Source organism: Panthera tigris, chromosome X (assembly GCF_018350195.1).
Source record: "Panthera tigris isolate Pti1 chromosome X, P.tigris_Pti1_mat1.1, whole genome shotgun sequence".
NCBI classification, from domain to species: Eukaryota; Metazoa; Chordata; class Mammalia; order Carnivora; family Felidae; genus Panthera; species Panthera tigris.
The window spans coordinates 97325884-97346982 of NC_056677.1; the positions used below are offsets into that span (position 1 = coordinate 97325884).

The window sequence follows — 21099 nt, forward strand, 5'->3', positions numbered from 1 at the left end:
TAGTCACTATGACCATTTTATTTTTAATATATCTGAAAATTAAATATGTATTATTTCTCTAACAATGCAAATGATCGACAACATTAGTGCAAAGCGGCATCCTACAAGTAGAAACTCACCCCGCCCCGGTGAAATTATTAGCGTTGAAGAGTTCACATTCTAAACAGTCTTTGCCACACACAAAAATGCGTTTATTTGGTTCTTACTTTCAAAATTACCAGGTTACATGGCTTTCTACCTGAGAAATTCAAACAAATTGAACAAAAATACATTGACAGGTTTTTAGTTTTCTTAAAGCACTATCAGCACATACGAGGAAAAACATGGAGATGTCTATCTAAAAAGACAAAATTTAAACTTCAGGCCCTTACTTACTTAATAAGACATAGAAAAAAAGATGTGAGGAAAAAACTCTTGCACCACTTAAATAACAACACAACAAAGAATAACTAAATAACTAGAACTAATAGAAAGTGATCACAATATTTTCGGTTCTATCTAATTCCTTACTAAGCCATTCACTCCATTGAAAAGTATAGGATAAATTGTTCTCTTCTTCATTTAAGGCCTATGCGCGCGCACGCACACACACACACACACACACACACACACAAGAAGTTTATTTAAATCTAAAACTCATGACTATAAGACATATAAAAATCGAAGGTGGTACAGAAAGTAAACATGAAATCAGTATTTTTACTAACTTCTAGGTCCCAGGATGGCATTTAGCAAACAAACGAAACCAGACAAAAATATTAGATAGAAGTGACTTAGCACCAGTTCTCTTATACCAAAAAAAAAAAAAAAAAAAAAAAAAATTGCACATGCTGTATTCTGCAATTTCTTTTTTATGCCTGGTCACTGAGCAGCAAATTGTTTTCATGCCCAAAAATCTCTGCAAAGAAAAATTATCTAATGACAGCAGAAATGAAGATTTGTTTTCCAAACAACCATAACTGCTTTCCATTACGAGCCCATAGTGTTCTTGGTTTCAATGGCATGGAGCATGAAAAAAGAAGGAGGCAGAGGAGGAGAAAAATACGTAGTTACCAAAAGCTGTCTGGCAAAATACAAGCTCTTAGCACTTTAAAAGGCTACTCTGGACAACAGTACTTTGAACATTAATAGTCACTGCTAGTCTTCAGAGGAGAAAAGGCACTCACCCCACGAAACGATTTTTCAGATTTGACAAGCCAAACCTAGTTTTAACGGCAGAGTCACTAGGTTGAAAGTGGAACCAAATACAAGAGAACCAACGAATCGTCCGTTGGTTATCATCTCCTTAATGATAAACACAATCCGCTACATTACTTGTAAACTTTTGCACGTACTAGCGTAGCTCTCTTAAATGGGAGGAGAAGAGATCAATGAAACAACGTGTGGTTCTTACTTCCGGTAACTTAGAAGATCTTGTGGCCCCTTTAGAGATCAGGTTGCTCGAGTGGCTGGCTGGTTATGAGCACGTAACGTGCCTCGTCACTCAGGGCAACCACACTGACTGGCATTCCACCTCGGCTCTACCGGCTGGTACTTTTCCACAGAATATCCAGTTAAGACTGAAATGAATCATGTCACAGGGAAATGTTTGCCTTCCACTACTTCTGTGAATGAAAATCACCCTTTCGTCCTGCAGCCGGTCTGATCTCATTGATGTCTTCAACTGCCGAGTCAGGGATAGCTTGGCTGGGGGTGGGAAAAAAAAGGTCACCTACTGCCCCTGAGGGTCCTAAATCCTATATAAGGCGGAATGAATCAGCCGAGCTTTTAATAGAACATGCACTGCGTTAAGATGTAAGTCTTTATGAATCTATAAAATATCTCAATTTAAAAACATAGTCAAGAAGTCCAAAACCAGTAGGTAAAAAGAGAAACCGCTTATGTTACGAGTTTACAAAGCCTTCACACGTACCATTTTTCCCCCAGCTGGAAAACTAGGGCTTTGCCCTCGACTCCTAACTCCATGGCGTTATTGAGGATTGGGGAGGCACTTGTTAAACGTGTTATCAAAAGTCAGTTTGGGGATAGTCAGCGGCTTTTTACAACCTGATGTCACCCAACCCTGAGTGAAAGGATTACATAACCTGAAATGAAATACTGCCACGTCCTGTCCTCCCAAAGTGCTGGTATCGGTGCCCCAGGATCTTTCGGCATTTCCTTTTGCAAATCCCACTGGTTCTTTTACTTCCATTCTCTTGCTCTTCTAGGATGGAATGACGTGGGGTTCTTCAAAAAAAACACACACACACAAAAACAAGAACAAAAAAAAACAAAACAAAACTCTGCAAATGGTCCACCATCCGTTTTAAACGTCAAGGGACAATCTGAGCCCCTTTTAGTTTTGTCTTCCAAATTTTGTTTCTAAAAGGACAACTCTTTGAGTACTATGAACACATTTAAAAGATTAATTTCCCTCTGGTGGGTGGTCCCGTAACCTTCCGATGTCGTGAAGGAGTCTCTGGTATGTCCTCGCTGTCATCCCTTCTGTCACCTACAGCCATTTCTGGATAAAAGTCAGGAAAGTTTCGTCGCTGCACGTGGTGTTTCTGACCAAGGCTAAGAAGGTATAAAAAGACCTTCTTTCATTCGCTGTTGTCCCTTTCGAAGATAAATGACACTAAATGATGCTGTTAGAACAGCTAAAGAGCCACAGGGGGCCATCTCAACTCCTCTCAACGTTCATCTGCTCCCTCGCTGGCACCCAGTTAAAGTCGCGGCTGAACTGTAGAAATGTCTGTCCTCGGATCAAGAAGTTTTGCGGGCACACTGTTTTACCAACCTTCAGAATCTGGATGTTTTCTATTTCTAAAGTTTGCCAGCACACTGGCAGTCATTGATGCTTTGTACTTTGGCAAGAGAAACAAGGTTTTTGCATTTGACCTTGCTCAAGCTTTTAAGTGTCGCTCTCTTGCTCTGTAGTTGCCAACTACATCGCTATATTTGGTTTTAAATTTTCTTCTTGCAATTTGTTTACTGCGAATGAGAGCGTTTTCTGAACTAAGAGAACTTCAAAACATTTGAAAATACAGAGGACTAGTGTAGCCGTTTTGTAAATAGCTTCCATAGTCTGCGTGCTTCTGACTGTTATGTCTAACATAATAATTATCAGAATTCAGCATGAAATCTTTAGAATTCTCATATCTTTTGAACCTTCTCACCTCCTGGTTGTAGTCTGGCCTCCAGGGGGTCTCTCTTCTTTGGGGGAAACCCCCCAAGTAGAAAACATCAGAGCTGTTTGACGATGTTATTGGCACATGAGGGGGCCTATAGTTCACGTTCTGGCCGAATGTGCTATTGTCGAACCTCCTCCTCTTTCTTACCATGTCGTCTAATAGATCACCGGGGCTGGATCCACGGTAGTAGCCTTCATCAAACAAATATTTGGGGGCCAGTGTTTCCCTGTTTTGGCTGTTGTTCTTCTCACCTCTCATGGAACCGTTTTCACCTTCAAGCCATGAGCATGTCAGCTCATACCTGGACCTCTTGACTGGTTTCCAAAGCTCATATTTAGAGTAGCGTTCCTCCCCCTCGCGGTTCCGCTCTGAACACCAGGTCTGCGGACTTGACCTAATTTCTTGATCGCTAGTGATAATTTCAGCAGCATCAAGAGATCTTTTTTCTGGGGAGCTATCATATGTAGTCACAGATTTCTCATGGTCTTCTTTCTTTATGCTAAGGATTTCACTGAAGCATTCAGAATCACTACTAATTTCCTCTAAGAAATCGGTCAACTCCATTTCTAAGTCTGCTGACCTGTTGGGTGAGGAATCCCGGCTTTGACTGGTGGATCTGGAATCTCTGACCTCGTAAGCATAAATCTCTTCCGACAGATGGCTCTTTCCATCAGTTGGGGACAAATGACCACCAGCCTCACTGGCTGTGTCCTTGCAATGATTTAACTCCTTGCGACTCTCTTTGGCATAATCCACTCTTCCTCTCTTTTGTGGTTTATGCTCAGGACCCTGAGTACAAATCTCTGAGCAGCCATCATCTTTTCGAGCCTGTCGTCTTGTTGCCAGGTTTTGCACTGGGCTCAGGCTGGTGGAGTGATGGTTACATTTTCTCAAAGTGACTTGAAATCCATTTCTCTTAGCATGGACAGCCCTCTGCCACTGACGCGTGCTTTCTGGGCCACTTGGTTCTAGGCAGATACGGGCATAGTTTGGAGGTTGATAGTAGTTTAACATGTAATCAATAAATTCATCTGTTTCATAGATCTTCTGTTTCCTGCCACGCCCTCGCTCAGATAATCTGGAGGAATCGAATTTATGAGAATTGCCGCGGTCTTCTTTCTCAAGAGGCCGACCTCGGACTGTTGCATTCTGCAGAGGACTCTGGTCAGAGACCGAACTATCATTGTATCCATCAGCTAATGATTTTCCAGCTCCTGCTCCTCTAGCTGAAGAGCTTATTTTTTTTCTCCTAAGGTGGTGGGGAGATACATGTAAGTGAGCCCTATTTCTTTTCTTCATTTTTTGTTTTTGTTTATGGTGTGGCTTGGCAACCTGATATTTTGGCATTCCTTCTTGATTCTGAAGGTACTGACTGTGTAGCTCTTCTTTCTTCAGAGTTTCCAGCATGTTCCCTGGAGTATGGTTCGCTCTGGGGCTTGGATCGTCTACCCCCTGTGGGTTAAACTGGGTGGATTCCTTTAAAGAAAAAGGTTAAACATCTCACATGAAAACTGTAACGGTTTTAAACATTTCAAAGAAAACTGGGCTTTCTGGCATGGTTCTGAAGTGGTTTCTAAGCTGTAAGGTGGATCCAGACTAGGAACAACATCGCACTGAGGAACGAAGAGGTACGAATGAAGTGTCTCGGGCTAACGCACACACTGGGTCTGTGCTCGACCGTTTACACACCTTCAGAGCACATGACCCTTTTCTTTATATGTGCACAGACTGGTGAGTATTTACTGTTCCGGGTCTTACGCTAGGGGCTGGGGATAGTAAAAGAAGAAATGCTCTACAGCCTTCCCAGAAAATCCTAGAACAAGAAGAGACTGATGGGTGAAATGTGTGTCTAAAAAGATGAACCGCCTTTCTGTTTTCCATTCCAGCCTCTTCCCGTGGATTGTAGGGGAGGGTATCCCTGAGCTGTCCCCTCTCACCTGCTTCATTCAGAAGCAAGATGACAGGTAGAAAACACGGCCATGCCAGTGGTTCTGTCTGTGTTGTCTGCTCTGCACAACCAAAGGGCAGGTTAAAGGTGCCGCCCACAGGCCCCACCCCGCGGGGAGAGTGTGCCCCGCGCCCTCACTGACAGCTCGCGTCAATCGGGACAGTGCCCACCCGTTACCCGGGATTCAAACCTGAGGACTGCACGCAATCAGTATGTGGCATCAGTGGGGCCAAGAATTAGGCACCACACACGTTTAAAAAGGTAAATTCTTAAAAAGGGGTCGCCCCCAGAGATCAGTAAGGTAAATTAAAAGATTCAGCTAGCCTTATTAGAAAGTCTATGTGAGAGTTTTCTGATCTCAATTTCACTCGGGTCGGTTGTCCACACTAATGAGAGAAAGGCTGGGTATCCAGATACGCATCAAGGTAACGCTCTGATACTGATGCCATTTACTCTTGGTCTTTAAAAACACTGAAGGGGCGCCTGGGGGGCTCGGTCGGTAAAGCGTCCAAATTCAGCTCAGGTCTGATCTCACCGTCCGTGAGTTCGAGCCCCGCAAGGGGCTCTCTGTTGTCACCGAGGAGCCTGCTTTGGATCCTCTGTCTCCCTCTCTCTCGGCTCCTCCCCTGCTCTCCCTCTCTCTCTCTCTCTTGCTCTTTCTCTCTCTCAAAAAAATAAAATAAAATAAAATAAAATAAAATAAAATAAAAACACTGAATATGCATTTTTAAATTAATAATTTGGGAACCTTTCTGACCTTCACTCCAGGATATCTGTGGAGCCTGGTTATCTTTAGGAGGTCAGTAAAGTGGGGCAAAAACCAAAAGCAACAACAACAACAACAACCACACAACCCAAAACTCCAAAACGGAAACTCTCCAAACAAAACAATTGCTCTGTGATGTGGGAAATTCCTTAGCAAATAGTTTAAGACTAGACTAACATGAGCCTGCTACCCTAAGGTCTCTGTTCAAGGTTCTTCCTTCCCATCCAAACCTGTTGCAGATGAACGGACAAGTTGATGGAAGGCCACCAACCTAACACCCCTTCCCTCGCCCTGGCGCCTTCCGTTATATCCATAAGAAACTCAGAGAAGATACACTAGCTATAGGGCTCTGGGTCAGACCATCCTGGAGTTCGGGAACACACAGTGTGCCAGACGGTAAGGGTGAGACACAAGTGCTTTGGACAATTTGGGTACCTCTTTCGCAAATCCACAACTGGGCTACTGGAGATCAGCCTATTGAAAACGAATCCCAAGGAAGGCAAAGAGTCTTCCATGGAGTCGATTTGAAACAGGCCACTGCTTCAGCGTAGAAGTGTGCCTCAGAAAGGTCAGTACCTACCAAAAGTGATGGCTGATCGAGAAAGAGCCTTACTGCAATTTTCCTCAAGAGGACGCGTAGCAACCGAAGGGCCTCCCCCCTCCTCTGAGCCAGCAGGCACTTCCTCTCCTCCCACTCTTCCCAAGAGTCGGGCTCACGCGCAGCTTCAGCTTTGGCTGGCTCCTTCTGTTTCCTTTGCCGGTGTCTGTCTCTTTCCTTCAGGGCTCGCCGCCTGACCCTGGCCCTCCTCCTCTTTTCCTGGGCTCTCCTCTCCTCCTCTTTTCTTTTCCTGGACAATGATGAAGATTCAGTCATTCAGAAGGTATCTATTAGGCATTTGCTCTCCTTCCAGCTCCCTCCCCACTGCCCGGGGAGGACGGATCATTTAGGTTTCCAGGAATCACTCAGCGCTAACCCCAGGGCCTGACACAGACAACTTAGGGAATAAGACACCACGCATGGGGCACCGGGGTGGCTCAGTCAGTTAAGCCTCTGACTCTTGATTCCGGCTCAGGTCATGATCCCATGGTTCGTGAGTTCGAACCCTGCATCGGGCTCTGTGCTGACAACGCAGAGCCTGCTTGGAATTCCCTCTCCCTCTCTGCCCCTCCCCTGATCTCGCCCTCTCAAAATAAGTAAATAAACTTAAAAAAAAAAAAAAAAGGCTCCATGTGCATCAGTCAAAACAGAAGGACACAAAATTGAGCTGGTTGGTTAGAAGCATGTACAGGAGAGAGTGTACAAAAGGAAGGCTACAGAATTCAAAGGAGGGGCTTCTAGAAGTCCCCACTTTCTCAAACCACAAGCAGTCCAGCTTGTGGACTCAGCTGTCACAGTGCTGATTTCATTTCTCTTGAGATCAAAACCTTCCGTGGAGTTGACTTCACCTTGGCTTATAAAACAGGGAAGTCAAGGCACTCAGAAAATCTTACGGATGAGAACTGGTACTTAACACAGTACACGATCATAAAAACATACTGGCTTAGAAAAATACAGGCTTTGGGGCACCTGGGTGGCTCAGTCAGTTAAGCGTTGGGCTCTTGATCTCAGCTCAGGTCGGGACCTCACGGTTCGCGAGGCTCTTGATCTCAGCTCAGGTCGGGACCTCACGGTTCGCGAGGCTCTTGACCTCAGCTCAGGTCGGGACCTCACGGTTCGCGAGGCTCTTGACCTCAGCTCAGGTCGGGGCCTCACGGTTCGCGAGGCTCTTGATCTCAGCTCAGGTCAGGGCCTCACGGTTCGTGAGTTCAAGCCCCGAGTTGGGCTCTGCGCTGATGGCGTGGAGCCTGCTTGGGATTCTCTCTTCTCTGCCCCTTCCCTGCTTGTGTTTGTTCTCGTTCTCTCTCTCTCTCTCTCAAAATAAATAAATAAACTTAAAAAAAAGAAGAAGAATATGGGCTTTGTTTATAGCTGTTCTCTGAAAAATGAAACTGTTTTGGTTAGGCCCTTATGGAAACGTGGGGAAGGAGAAAGAAGGGACAGTTACCTGAGTGAGGACTTAGCCAAAAGCTGAAGGATTATCTAAACTGCATGTTTCGTCCAGAAACTTGGGGCAATAGTTACCTTGGCTCAATTTCTGGCCAAGTCTCACAGACATGATCTCAATCAACTCATATTACCCCACCAGCCAAAAAGGTGAAAGGTCCATGAAGGGGTACTCTTTCTCTCCTTTTTTGAACAGCTATAATTCACATGAAAGACTGCAAGAATAAATGTGGAAGTGGAGGGGCCAAGAGGTAAGACTTGGTTTTTTTTTTTAATTTTTTAATGTTTATGTTATTTTTGAGACAGAGAGACAAAGCGTGAACGGAGGAGGGGCGGAGAGAGAGGGAGACACAGACTCTGAAGCAGGGTCCAGGCTCCAAGCTGTCAACACAGACCCCAGTGCGGGGCTCAAACTCCTGGAACTGTGAGATGATGACCTGAGCCGAAGTCGGACGCTTAACCGACTGAGCCACCCGGGCGCCCCACGTAAGACTTGTTTTGAGAGCCCTGTAGTTCCAGCCCATTTGTACCTTCTTGGCAAACCTTTGGCAATCCAATAGCCCTTTCTAGGCCCAAGTCCCTAATTTCAAGACAAGGAGAAGCTCAAAGAAATAAACGTGGGGGCTCCTTAAATTCACCGAAAGACCTTAGGCCAACAGGAAATAGAATGCCAAGAAATACATGCCTTCCTGCCCGTCAGTTGGTTTGACTGCTGAGCATTTTGTGGAAGAAAATCTTTTCCAGTCCTAAAAAGAATTTGTTTTTATTTAAATTGGTAGGCAAGGTAAAATTTGGTAAAGCGGGGGTAAATTGGTATACTTGTTAATTGGGTGGGCTAGGATTTTCATTATAAAAGCCCCTGATCCTTTTGTTTTTTAATCCTTTCTTCCCAGATATCTTAATCTAGCTCATTACTTGTTCTCCCTGAGAACCTCCTTTTTAAGTTTCCTGTTTTCAGTTGTTTGGCCATTTTGGTTTTGTAGCAGCACCGTCGGAAGACTATAGGCTTCCACAGAGTTTTCCCATCTGCAGCAATACCTACTGCCCCCCCCCCCTCATTGTCACCTATTCACCCAGAGGGAAAAATCCACTCACTGGAAGTGAAAAACCCTCTTTGTTAAAGTCGGCCTCCTCACCTCGCAGCCTCTTCCTCGTCTCTCCTCTTTTCTTTTTTCCTTTCTTCCTCTAGTTCTTGTAATTTTAGCCTTTCTTGATTTCTCCTCCTTATGGCTCCTTCGCTGAAATGTTTGGTCCTATCAAACATAACCTGCCCACAAACAATGCAGAGCTTCGTTAGAAAAGTTTGCCAGCTGGCTGGGTATGTCCCAGGCCAGTGAGATGGAACTGGTATGTACATTACCATCCAAAACCCAAGGAGTTCAAAATGCCCTCTCTGCATCCCAGTGTCCAGATGGTTCCGCTGCTTCGTGGTCCCCTGCCAAACGGCCCTGTAGAATTTCCTTTGGCAGAACCCTTGAGGAGCTCTAATATAGCTATAGATGGCATCACGGTGTCATTTTGGGCACAGGGTCTGAGGGATGTGAGTATATTACCTCTGGTTTTTTATAGCAATCGACTGAGTTCGTGTATTTTTGTTTAATCATCAGAGACAAAAACAGTCAAAAAATGGGGGGGGGGAGTAGAGGGGGCGGGGAGCAAAGAGGCAAGAAAACTGACCTAATGGGATACAGACATCGGACTACAGTGATTATTAAGCTACTTTGCAAATCTCAAAATAAAGTGAAAGTCAGATCGAGGCACTACAAACAAATTTGCTCGAAAAATAAAAGGAGACAGAACTAGCCCTTTAAATATACACAAGAATGATAAACGCCAAACTCACAATCATGGCTATCTTTGAGGGGAGGAAGGGGAATGGGGTCTCATCTCACTGGTGATGTTTTCTTTCGTAAGCCGGGCAATGGGTACATGGGTGGTCACCATGGTACGTGTTATATCTTTTGTCTGGCTGAATAGCTCCTAATTTAAAAAGATATATTTTAGGGGTGCCCGGGTGGCTCAGTTTGTTGAACGTCTGGCTCTTGATTTTGGTCATGATCAAAGGGTTGTGGGATCAAGCCTCAGGTTGGACTGTGTGCTGAGTGTAGAGCCTGCTTAAGATATTCTCATTCTCTCTCTCTCTCTCTCTCTCCCTCCCCCCTTCCCCCTCTCCCCCCCCCCGCCCCTCTCCCCCACTTGCACGCACTCTCTCTAAGAAGATGGCCAAGCATTCAGACATCGATGAGGTGGCATGACTGGACAGACAGGATGATCTTGAAAGGAAAGCATCCAAGCTTGTTGAGGTTACGTTCCAACAATTTACCTGACAGACATCCTGAAAATGTAAGCTGTTGCCCCAAGAGGACAGAGGGAGTAAACCGCTCTCCTGTGGTTTCAAACTGCATGTATCCCTCTCTCTCAGCAACTTGTCAAATAGAACAGGCATACGAGACAGTTCCATAAGGGCCAGAGGAATTCTTCAGTGCCCTGGAGAAGTTAGGGCAGAACCCCGGATAATAATAAAACCCCGGCCAGCAGCATGCCTGCTAGCAGAGAATGTTCCAATCCGGATTATTTTTATTCCTAAACATCCATTTATTAGTGACAACACAAATCTCCACATTAGCTGTCAATCAGAGCCTGGTGGGGTCTAAGGAAATTTATTCTAGATGCTTCCTTCCAGCTTTTGCTCAGGACCACCTGGACAGTGGGAAAGGAAAGAAATTCTGGCTCCTTCTTACCTTGATGTTACAGGCCAGAGCTTTCCCATCATCTCCTTTGAGCATTAGCTTCATACCTCGAAGGGACTCCATGGCTTTTACAAAGTCCGTCGACTCCTGGTACTGAATAAAGGCCTCAAACGTCTGCAAGCCGAAGCCGAAACCCCCGAAGTTCCCACCAGTCGTCACTTCTCGGTAGGGGTCTAGCATAGGGATATCCACATTCTTGATCTTCCCAAAGCTTTCAAAGACCACCCGGAGGATCTCTTCACAGGGCTTCTCCCCGCTGGAACCTTTAGGTGCAAACCATTTGCAGGGCAAGCCTTCAAAATATATAGAGTCGGGGCTCTTATCCTGGTCCTGCTCTTCGGCCCCATCACTCGATGAGGCCTCCTTCTCCCTGGGGAAGCGCTCCCACTCTCCCTGGGCATCTGTAGCCACTACTTTTAAGTCTGTTTTCAAACCGTGTAGCTTGATGATCTTTCCATGTAACTTTGCCTTCAAGATCTGAACCAGGCTTCGCGTTTCGGCCTCCCCCTCGAACCGGATGAAGTCCTTGGTACTCTTAGAGAGCCGAACTGTGGTGAACTGATCAGGGCAAATTAGGCTCTTAAGCTGGTCGAGAACTTCCCAGTTGGAGAAGGGTCTCATGGGTTCTGAGCTCTCCGGGAGCAATACATTGATCATCAGTTTTGCTATGGGCTTGAGGTAGAGGTGCTGAGCTGCACAGAGCTCTGTGGCCTCAGAGTTATCATACACCACGGTGACCGTCATGGTAGCCCCCGGAAACCTTAGAGGGTGAGAGAGAACATTTTCATACAGATGGAGCAAACACGGATTTGGACTTCGAAGGCTGCTAGCATTCCCGGACTTCAGTTCAACCGATAGGGGAAAGCGCACTTTGGGGAGAATGAAGACAATAGCTCGCATTCGTTTCATGTGTTTTAGGGGGTTCAAAGTTTCCGTATACAGTTGGCCCTTGAACAGGACGGGGGTGAGGGGCACCAACCCCCTTCACCCTCATGCGGTTGAAAATCCACGCATCGTTTTGGCTGCCCCCAAACCCAACTACCAATCGCCTACTGTCAACCAGAGCCTTACCAACAACAGAAACAATCGAGGGACACATATTTTGCATGTTATGTGGATGATACACTGTATTCTTACAATGAAGCTAGAGGAAAGAAAATGTTCTTAAGAAAATCAGAAGGAAGGAAAAAAATGGGGGCGCCTGGCTGGCTCAGACAGTGGAGCATGCAACTCTCGATCTCGGGGTTCTGAGTTTGAGCACCGCATTGGGTGTAGAGGTTACTTTAAAAAAAAAGAAGAAGGGGCGCCTGGGTGGCTCGGTCGGTTAAGTGTCTGACTTCGGCTCGGGTCATGATCTCACGGTTCATGAGCTCGAGCCCCATGCTGGGCTTTGTGCTGACAGTGAGGAGCCTGCTTGGGATTCTCAATCTCTCTCTCTCTCTCTCTCTCTCTCTGCCCCTCCCCCACTTGCGCACTCTCTCTCTTTCTCTCTGAGTGAATAAATAAACTTAAAAAAAAAAAAGAAAAGGGGCGCCTGGGTGGCTCCGTCGGTTAAGCGTCCGACTTCGGCTCAGGTCATGATCTCACAGTCTGTGAGTTCGAGCCCCGCATCGGGCTCTGAGCTGAGTGCTCTCGGAGCCTGGAGCCTGCTTCCGATTCTGTGTCTCCCTCTTTCTCTGTCCCTCCCCCACTCACGCTCTGTCTCTCTCCCTCTCTCAAAAATAAATAAACATTAAAAAAAAAGAAAAGAAAAGAAAATCATAAGGGAAAATACATTTATGGTACTGTACTGTATTGATCGCAAAGAAATCCGTGTATAAATGGACCCGCACAGTTCAAACCTGTGTTGTTCAAGGGCCAACTGTACTGTGTTTCAGTTTCCTTCACTGAAAAATTGAGATTCTAGGATTTCTGAGAGGATTCAATGAGCAAGTACATGTGAAAGCTTAAGAATAGTGCCCGGCACAAAGGAAGTTCTCAATAAACACAAGCTATGATGATTCTTTATTTGTGGCAAAAGTGTTATTTGATCTCATTTGATTCACGAAACAACCTATAAGAATTTTCATGCCTGTTTTACAGATAGGGAAATTCAGACGGATTCAGAAAAATTCAGTGACTTGCCCATACATTGAGACCCCAAGATTCCAAATCTCCAATCTATTGCATGATTGATCTCAAAGGTCAAATCCCAGAAAAACTGGCTGGGGGTACTACAGAAACGAGGCAAGGGTAAAACACCCATAGCGCATTCGGGAACACGCACCTGATTTAGCATCCTTGGTCCAGGTTGGTTTCTAGGTCTTACGTGGACATATCCACTCGTATGCTCCCAGTCTATTGACATGAACTAGACTGAACTCTAAGTTCAAATGCAGAAGAACCATCCTCTTCTAATGAATGACCAAGTGAATTTGCCCTTGACCTAAAAATCCCCCAAACATGAGTGCCTGCTGGCATTTCCTGTCAACAAACTCTTTTAAGCTGCCCCAAGGTGAGTAAGATTACAAATACTGGGAATAAAGGATTTCTGCTCCTCTTTGCTGACTTCAAATAGCACTTTCCAATAAAGGAGTTTTTTCTAAAGTGGACATTTCTAGAGTCTATAAAGCCTGAGTTTCTCATGTTTTATGTCAACTTCCAATGTCAACTTCTGAGAGGTTTAGACTCAAGCATACATGGCCAGACGATAGAAATTCTAACACAAAATCCACTACTAAATCTTGGTTAACTTTGTAGGTACATAATTCTTTAATAACTGTCCATAAAGGACAGTCCAAGTCAATTTCCTTGAGGAGACAAAGTTTGCGTAGACTGTTTTTTTAAAGGCCCCCAAAGGTTATATCTAAGATATTAAGGTTCTTAGAAATTCTTATAATAGCAACACTGAACTGGGGTGTTATGAAAACAAACACGCTCTCTTTCTCCAAAAACATTATCTAAATAGCAAAATGAGGAAAAAAATCCAGTTACTTTGCTGCAACGTGCAACCTAAGTGAGAGTCAACACTAAGCTCCTTTAGGGGAAAAAAATTAATGTGATATTCAACTAAGATACACAGAACTCCCAAATTCATCTACAGTCAATAGGTATTTGTTTACACAACCTAATTCAAAGCAACAGCTTTTAAAAAACCTTCCAGAAAAAATGCACACAGAGTAACCACTTCAAAGTGATCGGGTTTGTCACGCTCTCCCCATTTATTCCAGCGACAAGCCTTTGTTTTAAACATTTCAGAATGCTTCCTTTTGGATCGATTTCAAAGTCTGGGTTACATTCTTTTAAATAGCCTTGACGGGGGTCAATTTTGAAACTCTTTTCTCATGGATTTGATATTTAGAAATTATCAAAAATTACCTAGAATCAAGAACGTTGAATAAAATGGTTGACTACAAAGAACAAACTGATTTTCTTAATTGGCTTATAACCGCCCCCCCCCCCAAAAAGGAGATTCTAATGAAGGCTCTGATTCTTGCTTTTTTAATTCGTGGGTACATCGTTGGAATGAGTGTAGAGATTTGAAGGATGACAACTTTGAAGGACAACATTCATTTGAATGTGGTGGTATAAGAGTTGTAAAAGTAATCGCAAGTTCCCACCCAGCCCCGTATCTACACTCTGCGATGTGACTTTGAGTTACTGCTATCAAGAGATAGAGTCAGGGCGCTTGGGTGTCTCGGTTAAGCGTCTGACTCTTGGTTTCGGAAGATGTCCTAGACCAGCCAGCCCCCAGCCAACCCACCAACTGACCACTGACACGTGAGCAAGTACAACAGTCCTGCCAACCTATAGACTTGTGAGAAATAATAAATCCCTATTGTTTAAGCCACTAAGTTTGGGGATGGTTTGTTATACAGCAATAGCTAACTGATACACATATCAAACTCTTAATTCGTTTCAAGATATACAATTACAAGGGCACCTGGGTGGCTCGGTCGGTTAAGCGTACGTCTTCAGCTCAGGTCATGATCTTCTGATTTGTATAAGTTCAAGCCCCGCGTCGGGCTCTGTGCTGACAGCTCGGAGCCTAGAGGCTGCTTCAGATTCTGTGTCTCCCTCCCTCTCTCTCTCTCTGCCCCTCCCCTGCTCGCGCTCTGTCTCTCTCTCTCTCTCTCTCTCTCTCTCTCAACACTAAATAGATACACAATTCCATTTAATAGTCTTTACACAAATGAATAAAAAGTTATAAAAGCCAATTCCTGGGAGAGTTTTGGGAAGAAAAAAACAGGCATCTTCATATCTCGCTAGAGACCATGTAAATCATCTTTTTCTAGAATAATTTAGCCAAACAAACCAAGAATCATAAAAATTCTCATCTCCTTTATCAAGTAACCTGCTCTAGAAACTTATCCTAGAGAAATAATTTAAAATAAGAAAAAAGCATGGGCGTCTGGCTGGCTCAGTTGGTAGAGCATGCAACTCTTGATCTCAGGGTCATGAGTTCAAGCCCCACATTGGCCAGGGAGCCTACTTTAAAAAACAAAATCAAACCTGCTCAAAGCCACTTATTACAGTGTCATTTGGATATAATTTTGTGCAAATTATGTATGCACAGGAATAAAGTCCAGAAATTGAGTTATGATTTTTTTGGAAAGTAGTTTTTAATGAAACATTTACTGATTTAATCAAACTTTTAATGATGCATTTTTAGTCACTTGTTTAAAATTATGACCAGTATAGGGGCGCCTGGGTGGCTCAGTCAGTTAAGCATCTGACTTCAGCTCAGGTCACGATCTCGCGGTCTGTGAGTTTGAGCCCCGTGTCGGGCTCTGGGCTGATGGCTCAGAGCCTGGAGCCTGCTTCCGATTCTGTGTCTCCCTCTCTCTCTGATCCTCCCCCATTCATGCTCTGTCTCTCTCTGTCTCAAAAATAAATAAAAACGTTAAAAAAAATTTTTTTTTAAATTATGACCAGTATAAATAGATCTTATTTAAAAATTTCTTCTACTTAAAATTAAATTCACAAAGACGACTAAAAATCATCACCGTTTTGAGATTTAACATATGCCTCACACCCCTCACAAGGATGATTTCTACATAACAAAACAAATTTCTATACTTTACCCACATCTCTCCACTTTCCTGAAGTGTAAAAAAAAAAAAAAAAAAAGGCTCTTATCAAGTTTGGAGAGAAATGAGCCAAATACCATTTTAAAGTGTTTGATGAACCGTGTTTTTGACAGTTTTCAAAAAACTGGCTATCGCTTCCGTCTCACACTGAAGCGAAAATAAGCAGTAAATTCTACAGCAGAAGCCATAACTCGGATGACTACAGCCAACAGCAAGACGGTCTCAGTGAACAAAGTAAACTGAGCAGAGACTGAGGAACGGGCCAATCTCAAAGGGCAAGTCCTCCTCAACTCCAGCTGCAATGAGGGAAGAAGGGCCAGGATCGGCCAGAACGCCCGTGTTTTCCAGAAGCACCAGAAATCCAGGTCCTTCCGTGAAATCTGATTTTCAGATGTTGGCAATCAATTTAAACGATTTAAAAGCAGTGCAGAGTACAAATAAACACATCTGCAGGACTCTCTGGCGTGCTAGTCCTTGACCTCTCTGCTCTAGAGTATTGTTCTCAGCTCTTTCTCCAGGGATAAGACCCTACACCTGGATTAGGAAGCACCTAAGCTATTTTCTGACCTTCCCAAGATTGGTCTTAAAAACACAAACAAACAAACAATAATGACCCCGTTTAAAGTTCCCAATGCAGGGCCCCCCACCCCCCAACCAGAGTCGGAGGAGCACGTGACTCTTGATCTCGGGGTGGTTGGTTCAAGCCCCAGGCCGGGTGTACAGATGACTTAAACAAATAAATAAACTTTTAAAAAATAAAATAAAATCCCCACGGCCAACTCCTGGCTCCCCCAAATAGTAACAATAATGAATTAGACAGTTGTCCTCATATCTTTCCCTGTTGTTCATGGGCTTTAAAATTAAATGTTCATGAATATTTCATCTTAAAATACTCTCCCAGAATAGGGAGCTAATTTTCCAATCTTAATTTTTAAAAATACTGAGGCATATGTCAGTTCACAATGAACCTATGGTCCACTGAGGCACTAGATTTTTTTTTTTTTTTTTTTTTTTTTTTTTTTTTTTTGGTATTGTTGCCAGGTTCCATTTTCTTCTTGAAGCTGCTAAGGGACTGAAGCTGCTACTTTCTCATCTGTCTTGGGGACCATGTGATTTCTTGTCTGTTTCCCTTTGGCTTATTGTTCCACTCTACCGCATAGCCCTTTGGCTAACCAAGGACTTCCTTCTTTATAAAATTTCAGTGGTTCTTGACAGTCTCCCGACTGTACATCAGTGAACGCAGTGATGAGCTGGCACTTGTTCCTTTTTGAAGCTTGCTTTCCCTTTGGCTTCTGGGCCACCACACTCTCCTGGCTTTCCTTACACTTTCCCAGTTGGTCCTCCTCAGCCTTCTTTCTGGGTCCCTGTTCACCTACCTTTCCCTCAACTATTCGCTGTGCCTTGGGTTTTCCCTGAACTTTTGGTTGTGCCTTTGGTTTTTTTTTTTTTTCTATATGCAATATTCTTCAGCAAATAAATCATGTTTAAAATGGCAGGTGTAGGGGCGCCTGGGTGGCTCTGTCCGTTAAGCATCTGACTCCCGATTTCGGCTCAGGTCATGATCTCACAGTTGATGAGATCGAGACTGCGTCAGGCTCTGGGCTGACAGGGCTAACCTGCTTGGGATTCTCTCTCTCCCTCTCTCTCTGCCCCTCCCTGACTCCATGCGCACACACCCTCTCTCTCGTTCTCTCTCTCTCTCAAAATAAATAAACAGTTAACTCTCTCTCACAATAAATGAATACACTTTAAAAGAAAAGGAGGGGGGTGCCTCGGTGGCTTAGCAGTTAGGCATCCAACTCTTGGTTTCAGCTCAGGTCATGATCTCACGATTCCATGAGTTCGAGCCCCGCATCGGGGTCCCACTGATGGTGTAGAGCCTGCTGGGGATTCTTTCTCTCCCTCTCTCTCTGACTCTCTCTCTTTCTCTCAAAATAAATCAATAAACATTTAAAAAACCAAACATTTTTAAAAAATAAATAAAATGACAGGTATAGATGAGCTCCTCTGGGAATGAGAAAACATAGAACCAATCCCCATGGAAAATTAACATTTAGAAGTCAGCATGAGGAGGAGGGCTCAGCAAGAAGACAGAAGAAGCTGGGGCGCCCGGGTGGCTTGGTCGGTTAAGCGTCCGACTTCGGCTCAGGTCATGATCTCACGGTCGTGAGTTCGAGCCCCGCGTCGGGCTCTGTGCTGACAGCTCAGAGCCTGGAGCCCGTTTCAGATTCTGTGTCTCCCTCTCTCTCTGTCCCTCCCCTGTTCATGCTCTGTCTCTCTTTGTCTCAAAAATAAATAAACGTTAAAAAAAATTAAAAAAAAAAAAAAAGACAGAAGAAGGAGCCAGACATGTAGAAGTGTTTCAAGAAGGAGGATTAGTCAGTGGTGTTGACAACTCTTAAGAGGTCAAGTAAGGTACTGGGGCACCTGAGTGGCTCAGTCGGTTAAGCATCCGGCTTTGGCTCAGGTCATGATCTCACGGTTTGTGAGTTCAAGCCCCGCATCAGGCTCTGTGCTGACAGCTCAGAGCCTGGAGGCTGCTTTGGATTCTGTGTCTCCCTCTCTCTCTGCTCCTCCCCCGCTCATGCTTTGTCTCTTTCTCAAAATAAATAAACATTAAAAAAATTTTAAAGAGGTCAAGTAAGGGGAGAATAGAGAAGTGTCCACTAAAAAATTTTTTAAGATTTTATTCTTAAGTAATCTCTACACCCAACGTGGGACTTGAACTCACAACCCCAAGATCAAGAGTCACATTCTCTACCAACAAAGCCAGCCAGGCACCCCAAAAAAGTGTCCACTGAATTTGGCAGCATTAGAGGCTGCTGGTGATCTTAGCAAGCATGGTCTTGTGGACTGTTGAGGGCAAAATCCAGATTGTATTAAGTTGAAGAGTTTAAAAGAAGTAGAGAAGCAGAGATGGTGTGTAGATTAGGATTTTAAGAAATGGAGCAGGGGCGCCCGGCTGGCTCAGTCAGTAGAGCATGTGACTCTTGATCTTGGGTCATGACTTCAAGCCCCACACTGGGCGTACAGCTGAAGAAGGAGGAGGAGAAGAGGAGGAGGAGGAGGAGGAGGAGGAGGAGAAATGGAGCAGTATCTGGAGAATATTATAGGGTCAGCTGAGGCTTTAAGGATCAAGGGATATAATGTACGAGAAAGTGATTTGGAAATTGTAACTTGCCACATATGGGTAAAGAGAAATCCAGAAAGAAGATGGCTAAGGACACAACCCAGGGGGACACCCTCATTTAGAGAATGGAGTGAAAAAGACCTACTGAATCAGAATTTCAGGGCATGATGCCAAGAATGTGAATAGTCTTAAGCTCATGCTGTATTGTTTGGAAATGTTTCGTTGACGAAGAACCTCACCAGAACTGATAGAACCATAACAGATAGAACCATTCCTCTTGTGGAGGGCCTGGGTTATTTTCACCTTGTTTCTATTGTGGGTAATGCCTTTATAGTATACAGTATAGGGATAAGATTGCGGGTTCTAGAACCACACTGCCCGGGTTTACATCCCAACTCTCACCACTTACTAGCTGTAATTTTGGGCAAACTGTGTAAGCCATCCATATGTCAGTCCGCTCAATTTAGCGTAAGTATCACCACAGTGTATCATTTAATTGATGTAAGGACTAAATGAGCCATTGTAAAGTGCTTAAAAATGGGGCCTGGCACACAGTAAACACTTAATAAACACCGGCCATTATTGTTAATATGTATCTTTGTGAACCTAGAGTCAAACTTCTGTTGAACGATTTCCCCAGGATAAAATTTCGGGTTGGGATTACTGCATACGTGGAACTTGAGAAACAAAGCAAAGAAAGGAAAAAGGAGACAAACAGAAAACCAGACTCTTAAACACAGAGAACAAACTGAGGGTTGCCAGAGGGGCGGCAGGTGGGGGGATAGGCGAAATAGATAATGGGGACTGACAGTGTACTTATGGCGATGAGCACTGAGCGGTGTATGGAATTGTTGGATCATTTTATTGCGCACCTGAAACGAATATAACACTGTATGTTAACTACGCATCAATAAAAAGGGATGACAAAACAATAATAAAAAGGCTGAGGCATGGAGAATATGGTCAATAAGATGGTAATAGCACTCTTTGGTGACCGATGGTGACCACACTTATCGTGCCACGCACTGAGTAACGTATAAAGTCATTGAGTCATTATGTTGTACACCTGAGATTAATACAACACTCCATGTCAATTATACTTCCATTAAAAACGTGTCTAAAAAATATATATCGGGGCGCCTGCGTGGCTCAGTTGATTGACTAACTGCAGCTCAGGTCATGATCTAGCGGTTCAAGAGTTCGAGCCCCACATCAGACTCACTGCAGTCAGCGCAGAGCCTGCTTCGGAGCCTCTGTCCCCCTGTTTCTCTGCTTCTCCCTCTCTGCTCTCTCTCTCTCTCTCAAAAATAAACAAACATTGGGGCACCTGGGTGGCTCAGTCAGTTAAGTGTCAGACTCTTGATTTCGGCTCGGGTCATGAGCTCACAGTTCGTGAGATCAAGCTCCTATCTGCTGACAGCACAGAGCCTGCTTGGGATTCTCTCTCTCTCTCTCTCTCTCTCTCTCTCTCTCTCTCTCCCTCTCCCTCTCCCTCTCCCTCTCCCTCTCTCCCTCTCCGACCCTCTCCCCTCTCAAAAATAAATAAATAAAAGCAACACTTTTTGTTTTGCTTCGTTGAAGGATTTCATTCTTAAGTAATCTCCACACCTAACATGGGACTTGAACCCACAACCCCCCAAGATCAAGAGTCACATGCTCGGCCAACCAAGCCAGCCAGGCCCCCCCTAAAAGCAACACTTCTGAGACCACCTCTTCTTTAACAGCTTTGCAGAGGCAAACGAGAGCTCCTCCAACCTTAAAACATTGTAGTCATTCGACAACGTTTACACAGCGTGCATTCCAGCAGTATCTTGTGTATACAGCTTTACCAAGGCATTTCACTCAACATGCTCCCAATGCCGGGACATTTCTAGCAGATTCTCAGAGAAAAGGACTGCTCTCTCTAGTCATCTGTCCGCCTCTTTTTCCTTGCCTGTATACCCAGCGGCAAAGCTGACCAAATCGCAGTAGCATAAGAGAACAGACAAAAGAAGCCAGTCTTGAGATGCTGTCACGAGTGTAAAATGGTTGTTTTCACCAGCAGTGAAAATTCCAGAAATTCTGCATCCAAGGTCCCTCTAATACCTTCCTTCATCTCAGAAGATACTTAGAGAGATTCCTCTGCTACGTCTCAGGGCTCTCCGATCAAAAGTATAACTTTACAACTTTAAAAGCATTTGAATCATAAGCATAAGTGTCCATCATTCATTCTCTCTCAC

General features: G+C 44.3%; 2 protein-coding genes across 2 annotated transcripts in view; both read right to left on the reverse strand.

The window, feature by feature from the left end:
• On the reverse strand, positions 1-5035 carry LOC122235432 (A-kinase anchor protein 17B-like). Its single transcript, XM_042974888.1, has one exon. The coding sequence runs from the start codon at positions 4578-4580 to the stop codon at positions 3009-3011; it is 1572 nt and encodes a 523-aa protein (XP_042830822.1). The 5' UTR covers positions 4581-5035; the 3' UTR covers positions 1-3008.
• LOC102972780 (A-kinase anchor protein 17B-like) overlaps positions 4544-21099 on the reverse strand; it is a 25257-nt gene continuing 8701 nt past the window's right edge. Inside the window, exons 3-6 of the mRNA XM_042974889.1 lie at positions 10673-11441; positions 9068-9198; positions 6605-6735; positions 4544-4649 (exon numbers count right to left, since the gene is read on the reverse strand). Of these exons, the coding sequence (XP_042830823.1) occupies positions 4633-4649; positions 6605-6735; positions 9068-9198; positions 10673-11425 (1032 nt within the window). The 5' untranslated portion in view covers positions 11426-11441 and the 3' untranslated portion in view covers positions 4544-4632. The remainder of the gene's footprint in view (positions 4650-6604; positions 6736-9067; positions 9199-10672; positions 11442-21099) is intronic.